The sequence below is a fragment of the Vidua chalybeata genome, chromosome 6, assembly GCF_026979565.1.
Source record: "Vidua chalybeata isolate OUT-0048 chromosome 6, bVidCha1 merged haplotype, whole genome shotgun sequence".
In the NCBI taxonomy this organism is placed as follows: Eukaryota; Metazoa; Chordata; class Aves; order Passeriformes; family Viduidae; genus Vidua; species Vidua chalybeata.
The window spans coordinates 25,061,802-25,077,869 of NC_071535.1; the positions used below are offsets into that span (position 1 = coordinate 25,061,802).

General features: G+C 35.6%; 1 protein-coding gene across 2 annotated transcripts in view; it reads left to right on the plus strand.

The window, feature by feature from the left end:
- RALGAPA1 (Ral GTPase activating protein catalytic subunit alpha 1) overlaps positions 1-16,068 on the plus strand; it is a 131,318-nt gene that overhangs the window by 81,637 nt on the left and 33,613 nt on the right. For both annotated transcript variants that reach the window (XM_053944606.1, XM_053944607.1), the window contains exons 34-37: positions 1,044-1,115; positions 2,072-2,195; positions 3,838-3,993; positions 14,272-14,430. In XM_053944606.1, coding sequence (XP_053800581.1) covers positions 1,044-1,115; positions 2,072-2,195; positions 3,838-3,993; positions 14,272-14,430 — 511 coding nt within the window. The remainder of the gene's footprint in view (positions 1-1,043; positions 1,116-2,071; positions 2,196-3,837; positions 3,994-14,271; positions 14,431-16,068) is intronic.

Sequence of the window (16,068 nt, forward strand, 5' to 3'; positions counted from 1 at the left end):
TCTGCTAAAAGCATGCTTGCGTGCAGCCTCAAAGCCTTGCATGTGTATTAGCTAATGAGAAAGATGTGTCCTCTGCTAGTTATTTCAACATTGGCTGTGCTTGAGAACTGTTTGAATATTGTTTAGAACAGGAGAGAACCATGTTCAATTACAGAAGTAATGTCTCTTAACATTATTATTTTTGTGTGGGTGTGGTTAAGTGCATGTCTATATATATGTATGCATATGTATATATGGGGGTATGTACAAATATTACAAAAACTAGCATCCTAGAATTTATCAGTCTTTCTGAAATCTTCTTCTGCTGCTGCTTTCAAATTCCATATAAGAATAATTTATATATTTTCCTACTATGAAGGAAAATGGATATTTGGTAAAACAAATATCATCTGTGTCACTGAGGTATCACTGGAATCAGACAAAACTTTGGTGTTACAACCCTTCTTATTTGGGTCTTTAATTCCTCAAGGCAGTCTGCCTTTGAACAGGACTGCTCTTAATTCCACAGTGTTTTGTGGGAAACATCTTAAGCACAGTTGAAAAGACATGAAAACTGCCTTTCTTTCTCTAACATATTGGTTTCGTTTTTTGTTTAAATTGTTACAGCTGGCTGGGTGATTACTGAGCTGAGTTCTGCTCTGCAGTTCAGAGTAGCAAAAGTTCTGTGTTGAATGCACCCACTCCTTACAACAGTAGACCAATGGGAGTGTCTTTTGTCAGTAAACATATATATTTTATGGTTCTTCTGTAGAGAAGAAATGGATCCCAGTCAGATCCAATGGGTTGACAGAAGAAAGTGCAAAGATATAAAGGTTTACTCAGGGCTGTAAAGAATGCAGAAGATTTGCTGGAGTAAGAAAAATTACTTGTATATTTTTTTTAAGATGTCTTAAATTTTATATGTTAAGAAAGGAGTGTTGAAAAGGCAGAAGCATTTGTTGACTGTTCCTGAGTGGACCTGGATATGTTGTTGTACCATTGTTGTACTGTTCTGTATCCATCAGTGAAGAGGTAATAAAAGAGTTACAAATTTCTCTATTTAGAAGGAGCTTTCATCTCCTGAAGAAAAATGAGAAGTTACTTCGAGAACTCAGAAATTTGGACTCAAGACAATGGTAAATTCTTTTAATGACTGCGTACTTACTCGTTTTAAGTGTGCTTTTACTCAAATGGCTCTAATTGCATAGATGTGAGAGTTGAGCTGACTTTTTAATAGTTTTTTTAATTATTAATGTATTTTGCATCGTACCGTTTTTTCTGTTATACTGAAGTTGTGTTGGTTTTATTTGTAGGGTCAAATTCTGCATGTAAAATACCATGAGATAAACAAATTTCAAAACACCTTATAATTATAAGTATTTGTGTATGCATAACGTTTAATTATTTTAAAACTTTGATATATCAAAGCCTTTACATTTTAAGTTTTGGTTGATTGTTTAGCTGTTTCAAATGGTCCCAGTACTTGAAGATATGGACTTCTAGTTAGAATTGTAGCACAGAATTGAAAATGGACTTGTTTCTGTAGAAGTTGAAACAAAACCCAGTGGAAGTTGTAGAAGTGTGAGAAACCATCTTCATTTGTTCCAATGTCTTACAATAACCTGTCAACAGAAGACATTTAAATTATTATGATCTTTAAAAAATATGTAAAGATTCTTCATTCAGTTGGACAAGCTGCATTTTCACAGTGTTCAGAAGGTACAGTCGTTAATGGGCAGCGCAGTGTGGATAATGCCCACATTACAGGTTTTGCCCATGTCAAAAGCCCACCTATTCCATTATTCCATTAGTAATTGGTACAGGGAGCACCATCCTGCATCTTAGAAGTGATGAAAGGGGTAAATGCTGCTCATGTATAGCAAAACCTCAGGCTCCAGAGAAGATGACTCTTGAAAGGACAGAATAATGACATGAAAATATAGGGGATATCCAAAAAGAAGCCATATAATTGTACTGTAATTCCACTATGCATTTTTTGTGCTTTAAAAGCCATGCTCTGTGTGTATTGTTTGCATATTTTCATTTCATTTTGGTTAAGGCACTGTCATGCAATGACCATTCTGTTTTACAGCCGAGAGACACACAAGATTGCAGTGTTTTATGTTGCTGAGGGACAGGAAGATAAACACTCCATTCTTACGAATACTGGGGGAAGTCAAGCCTATGAGGATTTTGTAGCTGGTCTTGGCTGGGAGGTATTTATTAAATGTTTTTATCCTAGGATTTTTTTCAAAGGCAATTACTGATACCTTCATATATTACAAGTCTTTGGCTCTTCAGCATTTCTCACAAGTACTGAACTACACCAGTTTAAAAATGGGATTTAGGGAAGAATTCCTGTTTTAGCATTACTAGCCATTTAAATTCAAGCTCTCAACAACTGAAGAAAGTCTGCAGGCAAAGAGAATTCCTTAATGTGCAGTCCTGTACTTGGCTTTCATGGACTGATTAGGAAACATCTTGATTTTCCTGTAAGCTTGTAAAGTGTTAAGTCCATTGAAGTTTGAGCTTTGCTCAATTTCGGAACTTCAAAAAGTACAGACAAGCAGCTTCTCATATACTCTTTTCTTCCTGCCTTCCACTGCAGACATGTAGTGTCTACTTCTCTTCCAGCAGTCAGAAATATTGTGATCTAGCCCATCATCTGTGTGGGCCTGCAGCTCTTTAGTCACTTGTTCAATACTGTCATAAGGATTTCCTTTTTTCCATCTTTCTTGCAGAGGCACAGGATTAATTACCACTGTAAAGTTCAATTTGACACTGTTGCACAGAATACAGGAATGGCTTTTGGTCCTGGTTGGCTGTATAGGAAGCTGCAAGTTTTTTGCTTCTCTTGCAACTTGTGCTCATCAGGGGTGTCCACATGAGTGTCTATCTTATTTGTTCTTTATGTTTGTTTACTCCTTAGGTATAAAAGGACACTACCTGATTAATTGTGTGGATAATGACTCTGACTTTCCCACAGGAACAGAGGAAAACAGCTACAAGTCTGCTGACTTTCATGAGCATAGATATTTCTTTCCCACATTCAGGAGGAAAAAAACCAACACTAGTACCATAAAATATCCTTCTTTAGAGGTTTCATTCTCTTAGATAGTATTAGCCTAGTTTAAAGAGTTGCTAGTTTGGATTAATAGTCCCTAATGAGACAACTAATATTTTAACATTTTAACATTAAATTCTGCATCCTTTAGTATCAAGAAAACAAATATATATCCCATGCAAGCAGAGATTAAATGTATTCACATCTGAAAAACAACTTTTTGTAGTCACTGTTTTGAAGGTGAAACAACACATTTAACGTGCTTACATATTTCAGTGTCAGACTATTTCCCATTGATCTAAGACTTAAAAGCTTATTTACAAATTATCAGTTAGTTTCCTGTGAATTTTTTTTTATATTCACAGAATGAAAAATTCTCAAAAAAAATATAGGGAAGGTAATAAATTCCCTGGCTGTTACACAGAGTTTTTTCCAGAGCTCAGGTCAAGGTTGATGTAGTATCAGAGAATTTTAAAAAATAAGAAAGCACATATAAGTGACTACAGTCAAATGATCAGGGAACACTGCAGTAAATGTTATTTACACAATCTTTCCTTTCTTCTAACCTCATCTTTCCAGTAGCTTCTGTGGTGACCATAGAATGCTAGTGCACTGTAGTTGATTTCCAGTCTAGTCAGCAAGTCTGAGCTCTTTTAGAAATGAAGTGTAACTATACTGTTGGGAAAAGGATCTTCACTTTTAAAGTTCAGTTGAAAGTGCATTTTAAAGTATAAAGAGTGTATTTATTACCAGATAATTTTTTTCTTGTAAAGTTTCCTGGTCTTTATTTCTAGGTAAATCTCACAAACCATTGTGGCTTTATGGGAGGACTGCAAAAAAACAAAAGCACTGGATTGACCACTCCATATTTTGCTACCTCAACTGTGGAAGTAATGTTCCACGTGTCAACAAGAATGCCTTCTGATTCAGATGACTCTTTAACAAAAAAGGTAGGTGTCTCTAAATAAACAGTGTTCTCTTGGTAATAAACCAAGAGTAATTAGAGTCAAAGAAAATCCAGTAACTTAAAAAAAAATACAACACAACAAAAAACCACCATAAAATATCATAACATCTTTACCTGCTAAGTTGGTATATTCTCTGCCAATTTCTAATTTTACCATACTGGTGATTTTTACCATCATTGGAATTGTTGGCAAGACCATATGAAAAGTGCAGGAAAGTAATGGTTAGTATAGAAGAAAAAGTGTGTATAAATATAAAAATACACTGCAGTTGGAATGGACCTCTTGCAACACACTTATGATCTCTACATCTGAATGTTGTCTTAGTACTTTTGAAACCTTAGATGCCAATTAAGAAATATGAGGTGAGTGCTTTCTGAGATGACTTTTTATTCACCTAAGGGTCATGTGTAGGTTATTAACATAATTATCCCTTTAAAAAAAAGTTTAAAATATGAAGACGATGTTTATTGTATGTAAGGTGTATTGTCCTGGAGGAGGCACAGATTCTCAAGTGATATGATCTCTTATAGCTGCATTAAGAAAAAAAAATGGTGTTCTGTATTGGTATTTTTTTTCTTTAGAATTTAATAAATTCCACATTAGTGATAATAAGTTACAGTCTCGAACATGTGTCCTACTATAAATGAACAATTAGCTATCCTCAGACTGTCCCCCCATCCTGCATACATACATCTTCCGATGTGCTAATCCATTCACTAGACACGTTAATGAGCACTGGTTGAAGTGTAATATCAGAGGAACTGAAGCTGGTTGACCTCAGCATGGACTTTAATACTTGTAATTAAATTAGATGGTAGACAGTTAGTAAAGAGAGAAATAGCCATGCCTCTGGCAAGCTTCAATTATTAATGACTTATTTTTCTTTGTGTTCAACTTGAAGAAAAAATATTATTGTTCTTATTATAGACTGACTTTGAATTCTAACTTCTCACTGTTCCATCTCAGGTTGGTTTGGTGGGGTTTTTTAACTAAAAATGCTTTTGCTTGTGTTTCTATTATGCTGCATCCTTTCTGTTCTTTATTTCCTGAAGTAGAGTTGAGGTAATACTAAGGTTGTTAAATGATTTATAGAAGTGATTAATAGCAAAAATAACTCATTTTAAAATTAGATTGTTGCTACTGTTGTAGTATAGAACAATGTGGGACGGGAGGTCTGTTTAAGTTGACTGGCTTCTTTATTTTTTAAGCAAAAATCTGGTTTTATGAAACACAGCTCGTAATTAACCTTACAATGTTTGTTTATAATCTGTTTGAATTAGATCATTACAAAGTGTTGAAAAGGGGGAAGACGGGTCACAGTGAAAAATAATTAATAGTGAATAATTTGAAAATGCTGTGGACTTCAGCTGAACACAGAGGCAAGATCTCATATCTGTTTCCAGGAGCATGTCATGAATGAGTGTTTTAGGTAGCCCAAAGAATGATCTGCCAAGGCATTGGCAAAAGCAGGTGTAATATTCAAATAAAATAAATAAAATTCAAATAAAAGTGTGACACAGGTCATTGGCAAGGTTCAGTCTACTGCCTACTACATGCTTAAAGCACACAAAGTCAGACTAAAACGTAAAATCAATCAATCAATCTAAAATCAACCAAATATAGTCTATGTGGAGGCAGGGGATGAAAAAAGGGCAAGGATGGGAAAGGCTAAGGATGAATAGCAATGAGGAAGATCCTCCCAATGAGTCACAAGATTCAGAGTGGATCCCCTTGCCAAACTTAGCCCCAGACTTGAATGACAGTTTAGGCTTAAAGCTTTTCCCAGCATGCAAACTTAACAGCACTTAACACTGACAGCTTAATTTAAACAATTTAACAAAAGGTTCTATAGAATTTACTGTAGCACAACAATAGCCCACTTATAGGCCTAACTTACTTACAAATCTAAAGTACTTAATCTGAGAGCAACTTTCATAGTACAGTTGCTATAGCATATTTACACTTGCATGCACACACATCTAAAGGACTATGTATGAGGTATATACCTGTAAAAAATTCTCCTTTAGTTCAGTGAACTACTCATGTCAGATGCCTTTGCATCTTCTCAACAAGTGAAAGGGGTTGATCCTTGAGCAGCAAGAGTATCAGCCCAGACTCCATTGTTGGCATTTGGCAGCGATCTTCTAAGTACAGCAAACTTGAGAGTTTGCTGCCTCTGAGGTGTGCTCTACTCAGAAGGAGATTGCTGGCTGCAGCCAGGAGAGCTCAAAGGGTCTCACTTCCAGCCACAGTTTATAGGGGTGCAAGAGAGTTGAATTTAGTCATAGTAATTTTCCATTCTGTCCACAATTTGGGTTGGTAACTTTCTTTGAAAGTTTGATTACAACTTTGATTACCAGTTCCACTTGGACTGTTATTCATGCAAGAAAAACAAATTTCCAAGGTTGTTGATTAAAAAACAGTAGCTCATTAGATAGCACAAGCTCCTGGGACCAGACAGTGTTTCTGATACACTAAAGAGGAACTTAGCCCATGTGCTGTTTGTCAAGGCTAAGGCCTAACGAGGATTTCTAAGCCCAAGGGAGTAGGGAGGGATACACCACAACACACACCCTGCATCTACATGTAGCTGTTCTTGCCAGGAAAGCTTCAGTGCTGGTCCAGGCTTCCTGTGACTCAGCTTGTGAAAATTCTGTCAGCTGAGCTTCTTCACAATTCCAGCTTACCCCAGGCCTGTTTCTCTCCTGCTTTACCAACAGTCTCACTCATCAGTGATTTGGAATATTTGAGGTCTGTATGGATATGTAGAGTGTATCAATAGATTGAGATTATATTTGTGACTCAGCTACTGGTTGACTGTTAAATCAAACTACTTTATTTCTCTGTGGGTTTCTTTTCTGTTCTTCCTCAATCTGTTGATTTTGTTCTTTTTCAGCATATTTTCCCAAGAACAGAGGCTTGTGAGCCTCTCTCTCTCTTTCTTCTCCCTTCCCTAACAGTTTTTGGCCCATTCCAATCAAATCTAATAATGTTTAAAAGCTGTTCATTTTGTTTATGTTTAATGATAATACGTTAAGTAAAGGAGATAGAGTAGGTGAGACTTTTAGTGCTCCTACTCAGCAAGTAAAGACTTCATGGGAAGAAGTATTAGATATCAAGGACCCAGCAGCAAAGAGAGATGTTAAGAAATTCATCCTAAACTTGAAAGAAACATCAGCTGAAGTTTACATCTTGGGATAAATCAGCAAGTGCTATCAGGAGACATGAGTAGGAAAACAGTCTTAATTCATTTACTATTTCTGCAGCTACTCATGCTGCTTGGACTGAACATATCAGCAAAAGGTTTTATGAAATCAGCTCATACACACTTTCAAAATTATTTGAGAGCCATGTGAGTGCTAACAGTTCTAATTGCTCTGAGTGCATGTACTGTTCATGACCTTCAGAGAAATTTGGGATTTGAGCTTCTCTACAGGTCTTTCATGGGATTTTTTTGTCTGTTGTATTCAATGGGAAAAAAACAAGCAAACTTGCAGTAGTTGTCTTCAAATGGCTGCTGGTTTTTATATTGTAAATGTGCCTAGAGGTACATGATAGGTTCATCTTATAAATGGAAATTAAATTAAATTAAAACAAAACTTCTTCCTGCCAGTTGAGCCACTGTAAAATCAAGATTCTGCTGTTTCAGGGGCTAAGCCATTTTAAAACTGATTTTCCATCAGTCTTAGAGAGTAGTAAATTAAACTTTTAAGTGTCTTGATACCTCTGAAGCATTTGTTTCTGAAGATATGAACAAGGGCAAAAAAAGACATGAATTCAAGAACCAATGAAAACTTCTGATTGTGTAATGGAACTTAAGATTGAAATACATATGTAAAACAGCTATTTAATTTGCAAACACAAAATTAAAGGTTTAATGCTGAAAATGCGATCCATTCTGGTTTTGTTGCAATTGAAAGATAGAGTAAAAAGTATTTACACTAACATTACAAGAACAAGCTTGCAGAGAATATGAGAACTAAATAATGTGAGGACTCAGTTCACAGAATGAGAAAGGTTGTAGAGGCACATAAATGAGCTATCAGCTATCTAGTTCCTCCTTCCTTAGGAGAAACTTCCTAAAGGATGAAGGCATTGTAGGTGAGAATTTTATACACACAGTATGTAAAAAAAAAAAAAGTAGTAATGTTGTTAATGATTAGAATACTAATTAATCTTGAGCTTTTGGTATATTATGCAATTCTAAGTTGTGCATGACATGATCCTAACCACAGCTACCAGTACTTATGGTTTCTTTATTGTGTTGCTGACATGTATTGGGAACTTGAAGGTTTATAGCTGTGAATTATAAGTACAGTATTTTTTTGAGTTATAATTAGAACCACATATTGCTAAAAACCCAAACCAAACAAACAAAACCCCCAAACACACTATAGTTATTGAGACAAAGTTTTGTGAAAGATTCATCTAGAAGGTACATGCACTGTAGACAGTAGTGCTGTTAACATTAAATGGACAAAAGTAGCTGCATAAAGCCACTCTTTCATATATCTCTACTCCTTTTGTTCTTTTTGTAATAAACACTTCCATTTTTGAAGAAGAAAAAAGTTGAGGCTAGCTGTTCTATCAGAAGAAAATATAATAGCTTTTTTCTGCCTCCTTTAGGTAAGTGGGTATTAGAAATTACAGTAATTTTGGCAAGAGTTCAAGGGTTAATGTAACAGATAAATAAAAGGAATTTTCAGTAAATTGAGCCCTGCATTATTTCACTTGTCTTGCCTTTCCAAACCTAACTCATTTAATTTTAAAAAGTAAATACTTAAATTCTTCCTGACAGTGTGCTTTGCTTTTACTATCGTTTATTACTTCAATTATACTTGGTATCACTTAGAACAATCTGCCATTTGGAAATTTCAGTATAGCCTGCAGCTTAGTTTAAAGTCTGGCTGCTATTGTAACATGTACAGCATATGACACTAATGTATCAAAATTAGATTTGATCATCCCTCCTGGTTATATTTATTTCACGTTTCTTTTGTATTCAGTTAACATAAATGTATTAGGAGAGCTGACACATGATGATGGTTATAGAGTAAGAATATTTTAAAGTATTTTGAGTTAAATTTGAAATTTCAGGTAACCTAACAGTCAGTCATTTTTATATATTTGTTCTAATGGAGTAGAGTTTCAAAGCAAGACTTAAAAAAAACTGTTTGTCTCTTTTATCTCCTCAGGGCTGTCTTCCCGACAGCTCAGGTTTAAAATGGCTAAAACAGAGCTCTTAATCTCTTTCTCATTGCCACCTTTCCGGATCACCACAGATAACATGACCATTGTGCCTGTCACTTGTGCCCAATAGCCTGAAATCATCTTTAATTTGGTCCACTTTCTGGATTCTTACATTCATTCTGTGCTTACGACTCTTCTTTTTCCCACCTAATGTTTCTTCCAACATAGCCTTTCCATACGCACACTTAAAATTTATTCTCTATATCATAAACTGTTGTTTTGATTGCTAAACCTTCCTTTCTCTGGTATTGACACTTTCATTCCTGAAGAATGCTGATATAAACAACATTTTTCTAATCTTTAACACCTTTTTACATTTGTAAAACACTTCTTTGCATTTGTCCATCTCCATGTTTTGTGTCATGTCTTATGCTCAGATAATGAACTCTCTAGGGCAGTGTGATCTGCATTTAGAGTATTAGAATACTCGTGTGTAAACTATAATTGCAGGTGTTTCCAGTGTATCAACAGCTCAAAGTATAGCATTATATAAGGATTTTTTTTTTATTTATATTATTGCAGTGACTTACATCTCTGGTACTGATTTGCACTTTGTTAGGCTTACTGTGATGTAAGCACATTAGAAGTTGTAAATTCAGGAAAACAAGGTCAGGAAATAAGTATGACGACAACTGATGGTGAGTTTTGAATAACCATTAACACAGAATTCAGTCTTGACAGCTGTCCATTCTGTGTGCACCAAATCCCATTGTGATAGGTAACACTGGGACCACACCTTCTTGGGAAATCATGTTTTTATCTGTCCTTAAGGTTTCAATGAACAGAGGTAGTTGTAGCTCAGTGTGTTTCTCCTACTTGTGTCCAGGACGCTGCATTCTGCGACGCTTCCAATTCAATACAAAGAATTAAAGAATCCAGATTAAAGTTGAAAGAGGTCAGTCTCTGGTTCTCCTGTGGTGTAATAATTACAGTGAATGATAGATTCTCAAAATGTTTGCTGTGCTTGCAGGAGATCTTGGTTGTTTAGCACTGCTGAATTTCAAGGTTCTCAAATGAAAAATTGAGAAGAAATCTGAAATTCTTCTTTCTAAAAGATGCAAAACCTAGCAGATGAAATAAGCCAGGAAAGCTTTTCAAGTCAATGTCAGGTATCAGATTTCTTCTGTGAATCAAGTGTTGTTGATGAGTCAAGTTACCACCATTTGTGCTTTCTCAGAAGCTTTTCTTGCTGACCAAGGCGAGGACATCTGAAAAAAGCAATAAGGAGTACTGTGTTAGTAGTGTCAGAGATTCTTCTGAAAAAACCCTTGTTTTCTTGTCTGTTATTTTTGTCAGACATCTGACCACCTATATACCACCATTAATACTTTATACCATCATCCACCTACTTGCATCCTCTGATTTTGACTCTTAATCCATTACATGTCACAGAGATGCCATTCTACATTTTACTCAAACTGGGTCATTGCCAGATCATTCTTGACAGTAATCATGAGATGAAATACATTTGACAGGACTTGGAACTCTGAAATAATCTGATACATTTTCCTTTTCCTCTGAAGAAGTTTCTGTTTTTAGCCTGGAATGTATTCTCACACATATATATGAGTATTAAGCAAACTTTGAAATTGAAAAGAAAGGTCGCTGGTGGCTTCAGTACACTTGGCATTCAAAAATATTTGTCCCTTGTCAGTAATCCTGCTGAAATAACCACACAGTGCACTTTTATCACAACAAAATCTGTTTCAGTCTAATGTGAAAGCATGCCTCAGTAGTGATGCTCCATCTGGGTAACTTTCATAGAAGTGCAAGAACTCATATCCTATCTGTTTAACTGCAGGTGTCAGTAACCTTTGACAAATGAAATTCAGAGGCAGTTATGCCCTCCAGAAACTGCAATATCTAAACTCTCTACATGTTTTGGATTTTAAAGCTATTCATTTGTCGTGTACACTGTCGCCATCACTTGTTTCTAACAGTCTATGAGTTTATTGTCTCTGATTCCAAAGATGGCAAGTAAAGGAAGAAAAATTCTTTTAGTAAATAGTTTGATATTGCTGAATTATGAGTGGTGCAGTGTAGTTCTGCTTTTTTGGCAGTTGGTTCAATGAGTTCAGTCAGTGCTCCAGATGGCAATCCCTCAATCTAGGATCATGTGGGTTTTTTACATTCCACAACACTTCATGTCCAAACTGATTTGCCTCATGCTTTCTCTTTGGCTGGGTAGCCTCATTCTCCCTGAACTTTTCACTTCTAAGTGCAAGCCTGTCAGTCCCTGATACCTTATCATTGTCATATTTCAAAAGTTAGTTTGACTGTCACTTCACTAGGGAAGCAAAATGAGAATTTATTCTTTTAATCTGAGGTGCAATTCCTCACTGACTTCTCTGATGATATAGCCAGTTTAAGATGTGACAACCCTGCTTTCCACTCCTGTCACGCTTCAAAAAAATGTGCCAACAAGTTGTTTTCTTGGGCTATGTTTGAGACCAGTACAATGAAATGAGCTGAATTTAAAACAAGAACCTGGCATATATTTTCCCCCCTTGGATCATGTTTGTGATCCATTTTAAAAATTGTCTCATGCCTGAAGAGAGAAGTTGGTTAACTGTGGCCAAAGGAGAGGAGGCCAAGAATAATGATCTATTAGACAGTGATGCTAGAGGAGGCTGAAATGAAGCTAAGCCTTGTGTGAACTTAAAAGATAGAACCCTGCCCTGATGAAAATCAATGGATGGGGCTGTTCTGGTGCCACAGTGCAAGGTTTCTTTAATTAGTGTTTTGCTGCAAAACTAAAATGTAAGAAGGAGAAGTTGCTTTACTGGTGATTTTGGGGAGTTGGAGGATTTTTTATTTGTGTGTTTTGGAGTTTATCTTATCAAGTCCTCCAAGCTATAGCCTGGAAAGAAAAAACAACCAAGTGTGCTTCTTGTCACTCTCCTACTGCTCTTAGTGACTTTTTTGCGTTCTACAGCTACATGAAAGGAGATTGTAACAATGTGGGGGTCAATCTGCTCCCTCAAGTAACAGGACAAAGAAATGGCCTCAAGTTACATTAGGGGCAGTTTAGACTGGATATTAGGAAAAACTTAACAGAAAGAGTTGTCAAGCATTTGAACAGGTTACCCAGGGAAGTGGTGGAGTTGTCATCCCTGAAGGTACTTAAAAGAGATATAGATGTGGTGCTCAGTGACATGGTTTAGTGATGAACTTGGCAGTGTTAGGTTAACAGATGATCTTGGAGGTCTTTTCCAGCCTAAATGATTCTACGATTCTAAGGTAGGAGACGGTCAATTTTGCAATTAATTGTCTTTTATGATGTTTGTCATAGTAAAGTGTTATCCAGGGGTCTTTCAGCTGCTGTTTGTTGCACATCAGCCATTCAGGTTGCTGTCTGGCTTTATTCTAACCTAGTAAAATAAAGCTCAGCATAGTGAATGTTGATATAACCAATTCTTTTACTGGGTTGAGTTTAAGTGTTGGTGCAGGAGTGTCCCTAAGTAAGTGTTGTTCAAAATAATTCAGCCATCTACCCAAGAGGCAAGAACAGCTGGCTTCAAAGGCACCACAGTCGTTTTAGAGTAGGTGTATGTACAGTCTGGTCCAGACAAAACAAATTACTTGTTGAGCATCAAAGAAGAGAGAGGATATTGAAGCCACCTGTCCTTTGGCCAGTCCAACACTGAAGAAAATCCTTTTTCTTTAATAGAAATACAACCCTATTCTTCAGTCTGATACCATTTAAAGTTAACAGAGAAGAGCAGACTCAGCTTCTTTTTCCCTTTCTTCTTCTTTTTGCACCTTTTTTTTTTGCCTTTTTTTTTTGCCTTTTTTTTTTGAGTCTGCTACTGACAACTGGTGTAGGCCTTCAGATAAGACAAAGGTAGCATTTCAGGAGGTTTTGTAAAATAAAGAAGTGAATAATTGCAATTAAATTTCTCTGAAGACTATGCACGTGTTTTGCTTTCATTTAATGTGCAATTGTGTTCTAAAAGTGCTATGGCAAATTGTTGCTTTTTTATATAGAATAGCTTCTTGTACATGCTCAGACTGGTATTTGTATGTTATGTGTTAAACAGTGCAGTCCTTTGAATAACATCAAGGTGATTGTTTGACAAGTTCCACCTACCTAAAACTGTGGAAACAAACTGAGAGCAAGGGTGAAGACAATTGTCTATAACTGGTGATGCATTAGGAAATAAAAAAGATATTCCAGTTTGAATTTTCAGAAATAATAATTACTGGAAGGAATCTCACATTTAATAATCTGAATGTATTTGATCAGTATACATAAAGCCTCTCTACATGATGTGAACATTTGGTATCAGATGATATTGTTTGTCAGAAGAAGTGTTTTGGGTCTTCAATCAGATAATTCCAGAGTGTTCAAGGAATTCCTTAATCTGGTTATATGATTACATCTGAGGATGAAGCATGGATTTTGAGGAACCCATTTGGCCATTCTGAGCCAGATCAAGAACCATTTTGTTGTTTGCAGGGGAGCAAGGGTGTTATTTTTACAAAGATGTCCTGGTTTCATGGAAAATGAGCATTTATCTTAGTTAGTCTGGGAGCTGTGGAGAATGCAGTAACTATTCTCCTTTAAAAGCTTTTTGTTTGTAGTAGGCAATTTGGAATTTGGCAAGAATGATGAGGTTAACTTCTCAGATATGTAACTTTTAAACAGATCTCCATTCATATACTTTAGAAGTTCTTACAGAATTCAGTAATTTTCTTCCTATCAGTGATGGCAATCTTGAACATATTTTAATAAATCAGGTTGAACCATTCTGCATTCTTGAGATAATATCAACAAAATTTTAGCTTCCAGTAGGAAACAGATATTCATATATAGCACAAACCAGTGCTGTCAACTAATACACTGAAAATTTAAAAGAACTGTTGTGTAATTTGGTAATTTTACTAATTTTTCTTCACCTTTTTTAGTGGGTTTGTCTTTTTAAATATATACATTTAATATAGCTGTATGGCTATAGAATATTAATTAAGAACATTCAAACTGATGGCATTTTATTCCTGATTTTCCAGCTAAGACATTTAGGAAATGATGAAGTACACATTGTCTGGTCTGAACATACTCGAGATTATAGAAGAGGAATAATTCCAACAGAATTTGGTGATGTTCTTATAGTTATCTATCCCATGAAAAACCATATGTTCAGTATCCAGATCATGAAAAAGCCTGAGGTAAGGATTTGTTTTCTTTTGTGTTTCCTTTGTGTGTTTAACATGAGTTTTGTTTAGAATCTGAGGTTTGGGTATAATAGATTGATCCAACAAGGTGATGTCTTAAGCATGGACAGTTGCAGTGGTGGTAGGAGGGAAGAGCTCAGTGAGTACAGTGCATAGTAAAATAAGTAACTTGAAATTGCAAAGACCTGATGCTGTAAAGTATATCTGCTAACAGCATAATCTAGAAACAAAGCTAGAATATTCTGCATTAGTAATTTAAATATTACAGTAAACTTGTTGAACTTTTTAATCCAATTTGATACATAACCAAGGTTGTTAGAATAATGGCCTCTTCCAACTTCTCCATCCATGTCATATTCCCCTTTTTCCTCTGAAACCTATTTTTTACTTTCTTCTTATCTCCGCACAAGAATTTGGAGATGAATTCAGTAAAGCAAGATGACTCAGCCCTTAGGCATAGAACACACATTCTTTCTAATGACTGTTCCTCAAATGTCAGTGCTGGCCCTGTTCTTAAAGCCGTGGTTTAGGGTTGTGAACACAAAACTGACTGAGTAAAAGTGGTCATGAGTTTTTGTACTACCTAACTTTTGTGTGTGATGCCACTTGCCATGAATTTCTATACTTTATTAAAATTATTATTACAAGCAGTCATATTAGTAAATGAGGTATGGCAGAAATAGGATCTCCTCATTATGATGATTGCCTCTATCTATTGATAGGAATGAAACAATAATCAGTCTTGTTATTGTTGGATTACTTACATTTTTAACTAATAAGTATATTCTTTTACTAATTTAAATACAAATAGTTGTATTATTGGGAGCATGCAGGTTAAGAAGGAAAGCAAAAACTGCTGAAAACAGGGATTGTTGTTAGTCCAAAAAGAAGTCCTTGTGCATGAAAAAGTGCCTTCCATCACATTTCAGTATTCTCAAAACTACAGTAAATGACTAATGGCAAAGATAACACAGGGATATAAAATTATTTTGCAGCATTTGTTTCCTTCTAGCAGGAAGAATATTTAGTGTACACTCTGCTCCCTTTGCTGAGCTGATGCACAAATTTTGCTGCTTTTCTCCTGCTTTATGTCAGCAGTTTCAGAACTTTATTCGCATGTACAGGAAATGAAGATAGTACTGAATGTTTGGTTTTTTTTGTTTTGTTTTAGTTGCAAAATGATGATGGATTAGAGAGATATGTAATGCCAAAACATAAGATCTATCTGTTCTGTTCACCTTTTGGGGGCTAGCTATACTAAATGTTGAGGTTTTCTACTGATCTCACAAATAAGGTTTTACAATCAGGCTCCAAAAAGGCAAAACTTTCACCACAGATTTCTTCTGTAAAGAGCTTACAGTGTTTTGGTTCAGATAATGTAAAAAGGAAGAAGAACAGAAGAAAAAAAAAAAAACAGAAGGTGAAGGTCAGTACACCAGTAACTGTATGACACTTTCACAGTGGGTTGGTCCTTATAGATATGTTAATAACTAGAGCCATGATAAAAAATACATTATAATTTGAGTAATTATTTCTTTTGCTTATTACCATCTATAATATTATCATCTAGCCTATCAACCTCATAAGCATTATATGCATGACTTCCTAGGATTTTTACAGCAAATGTTGGAA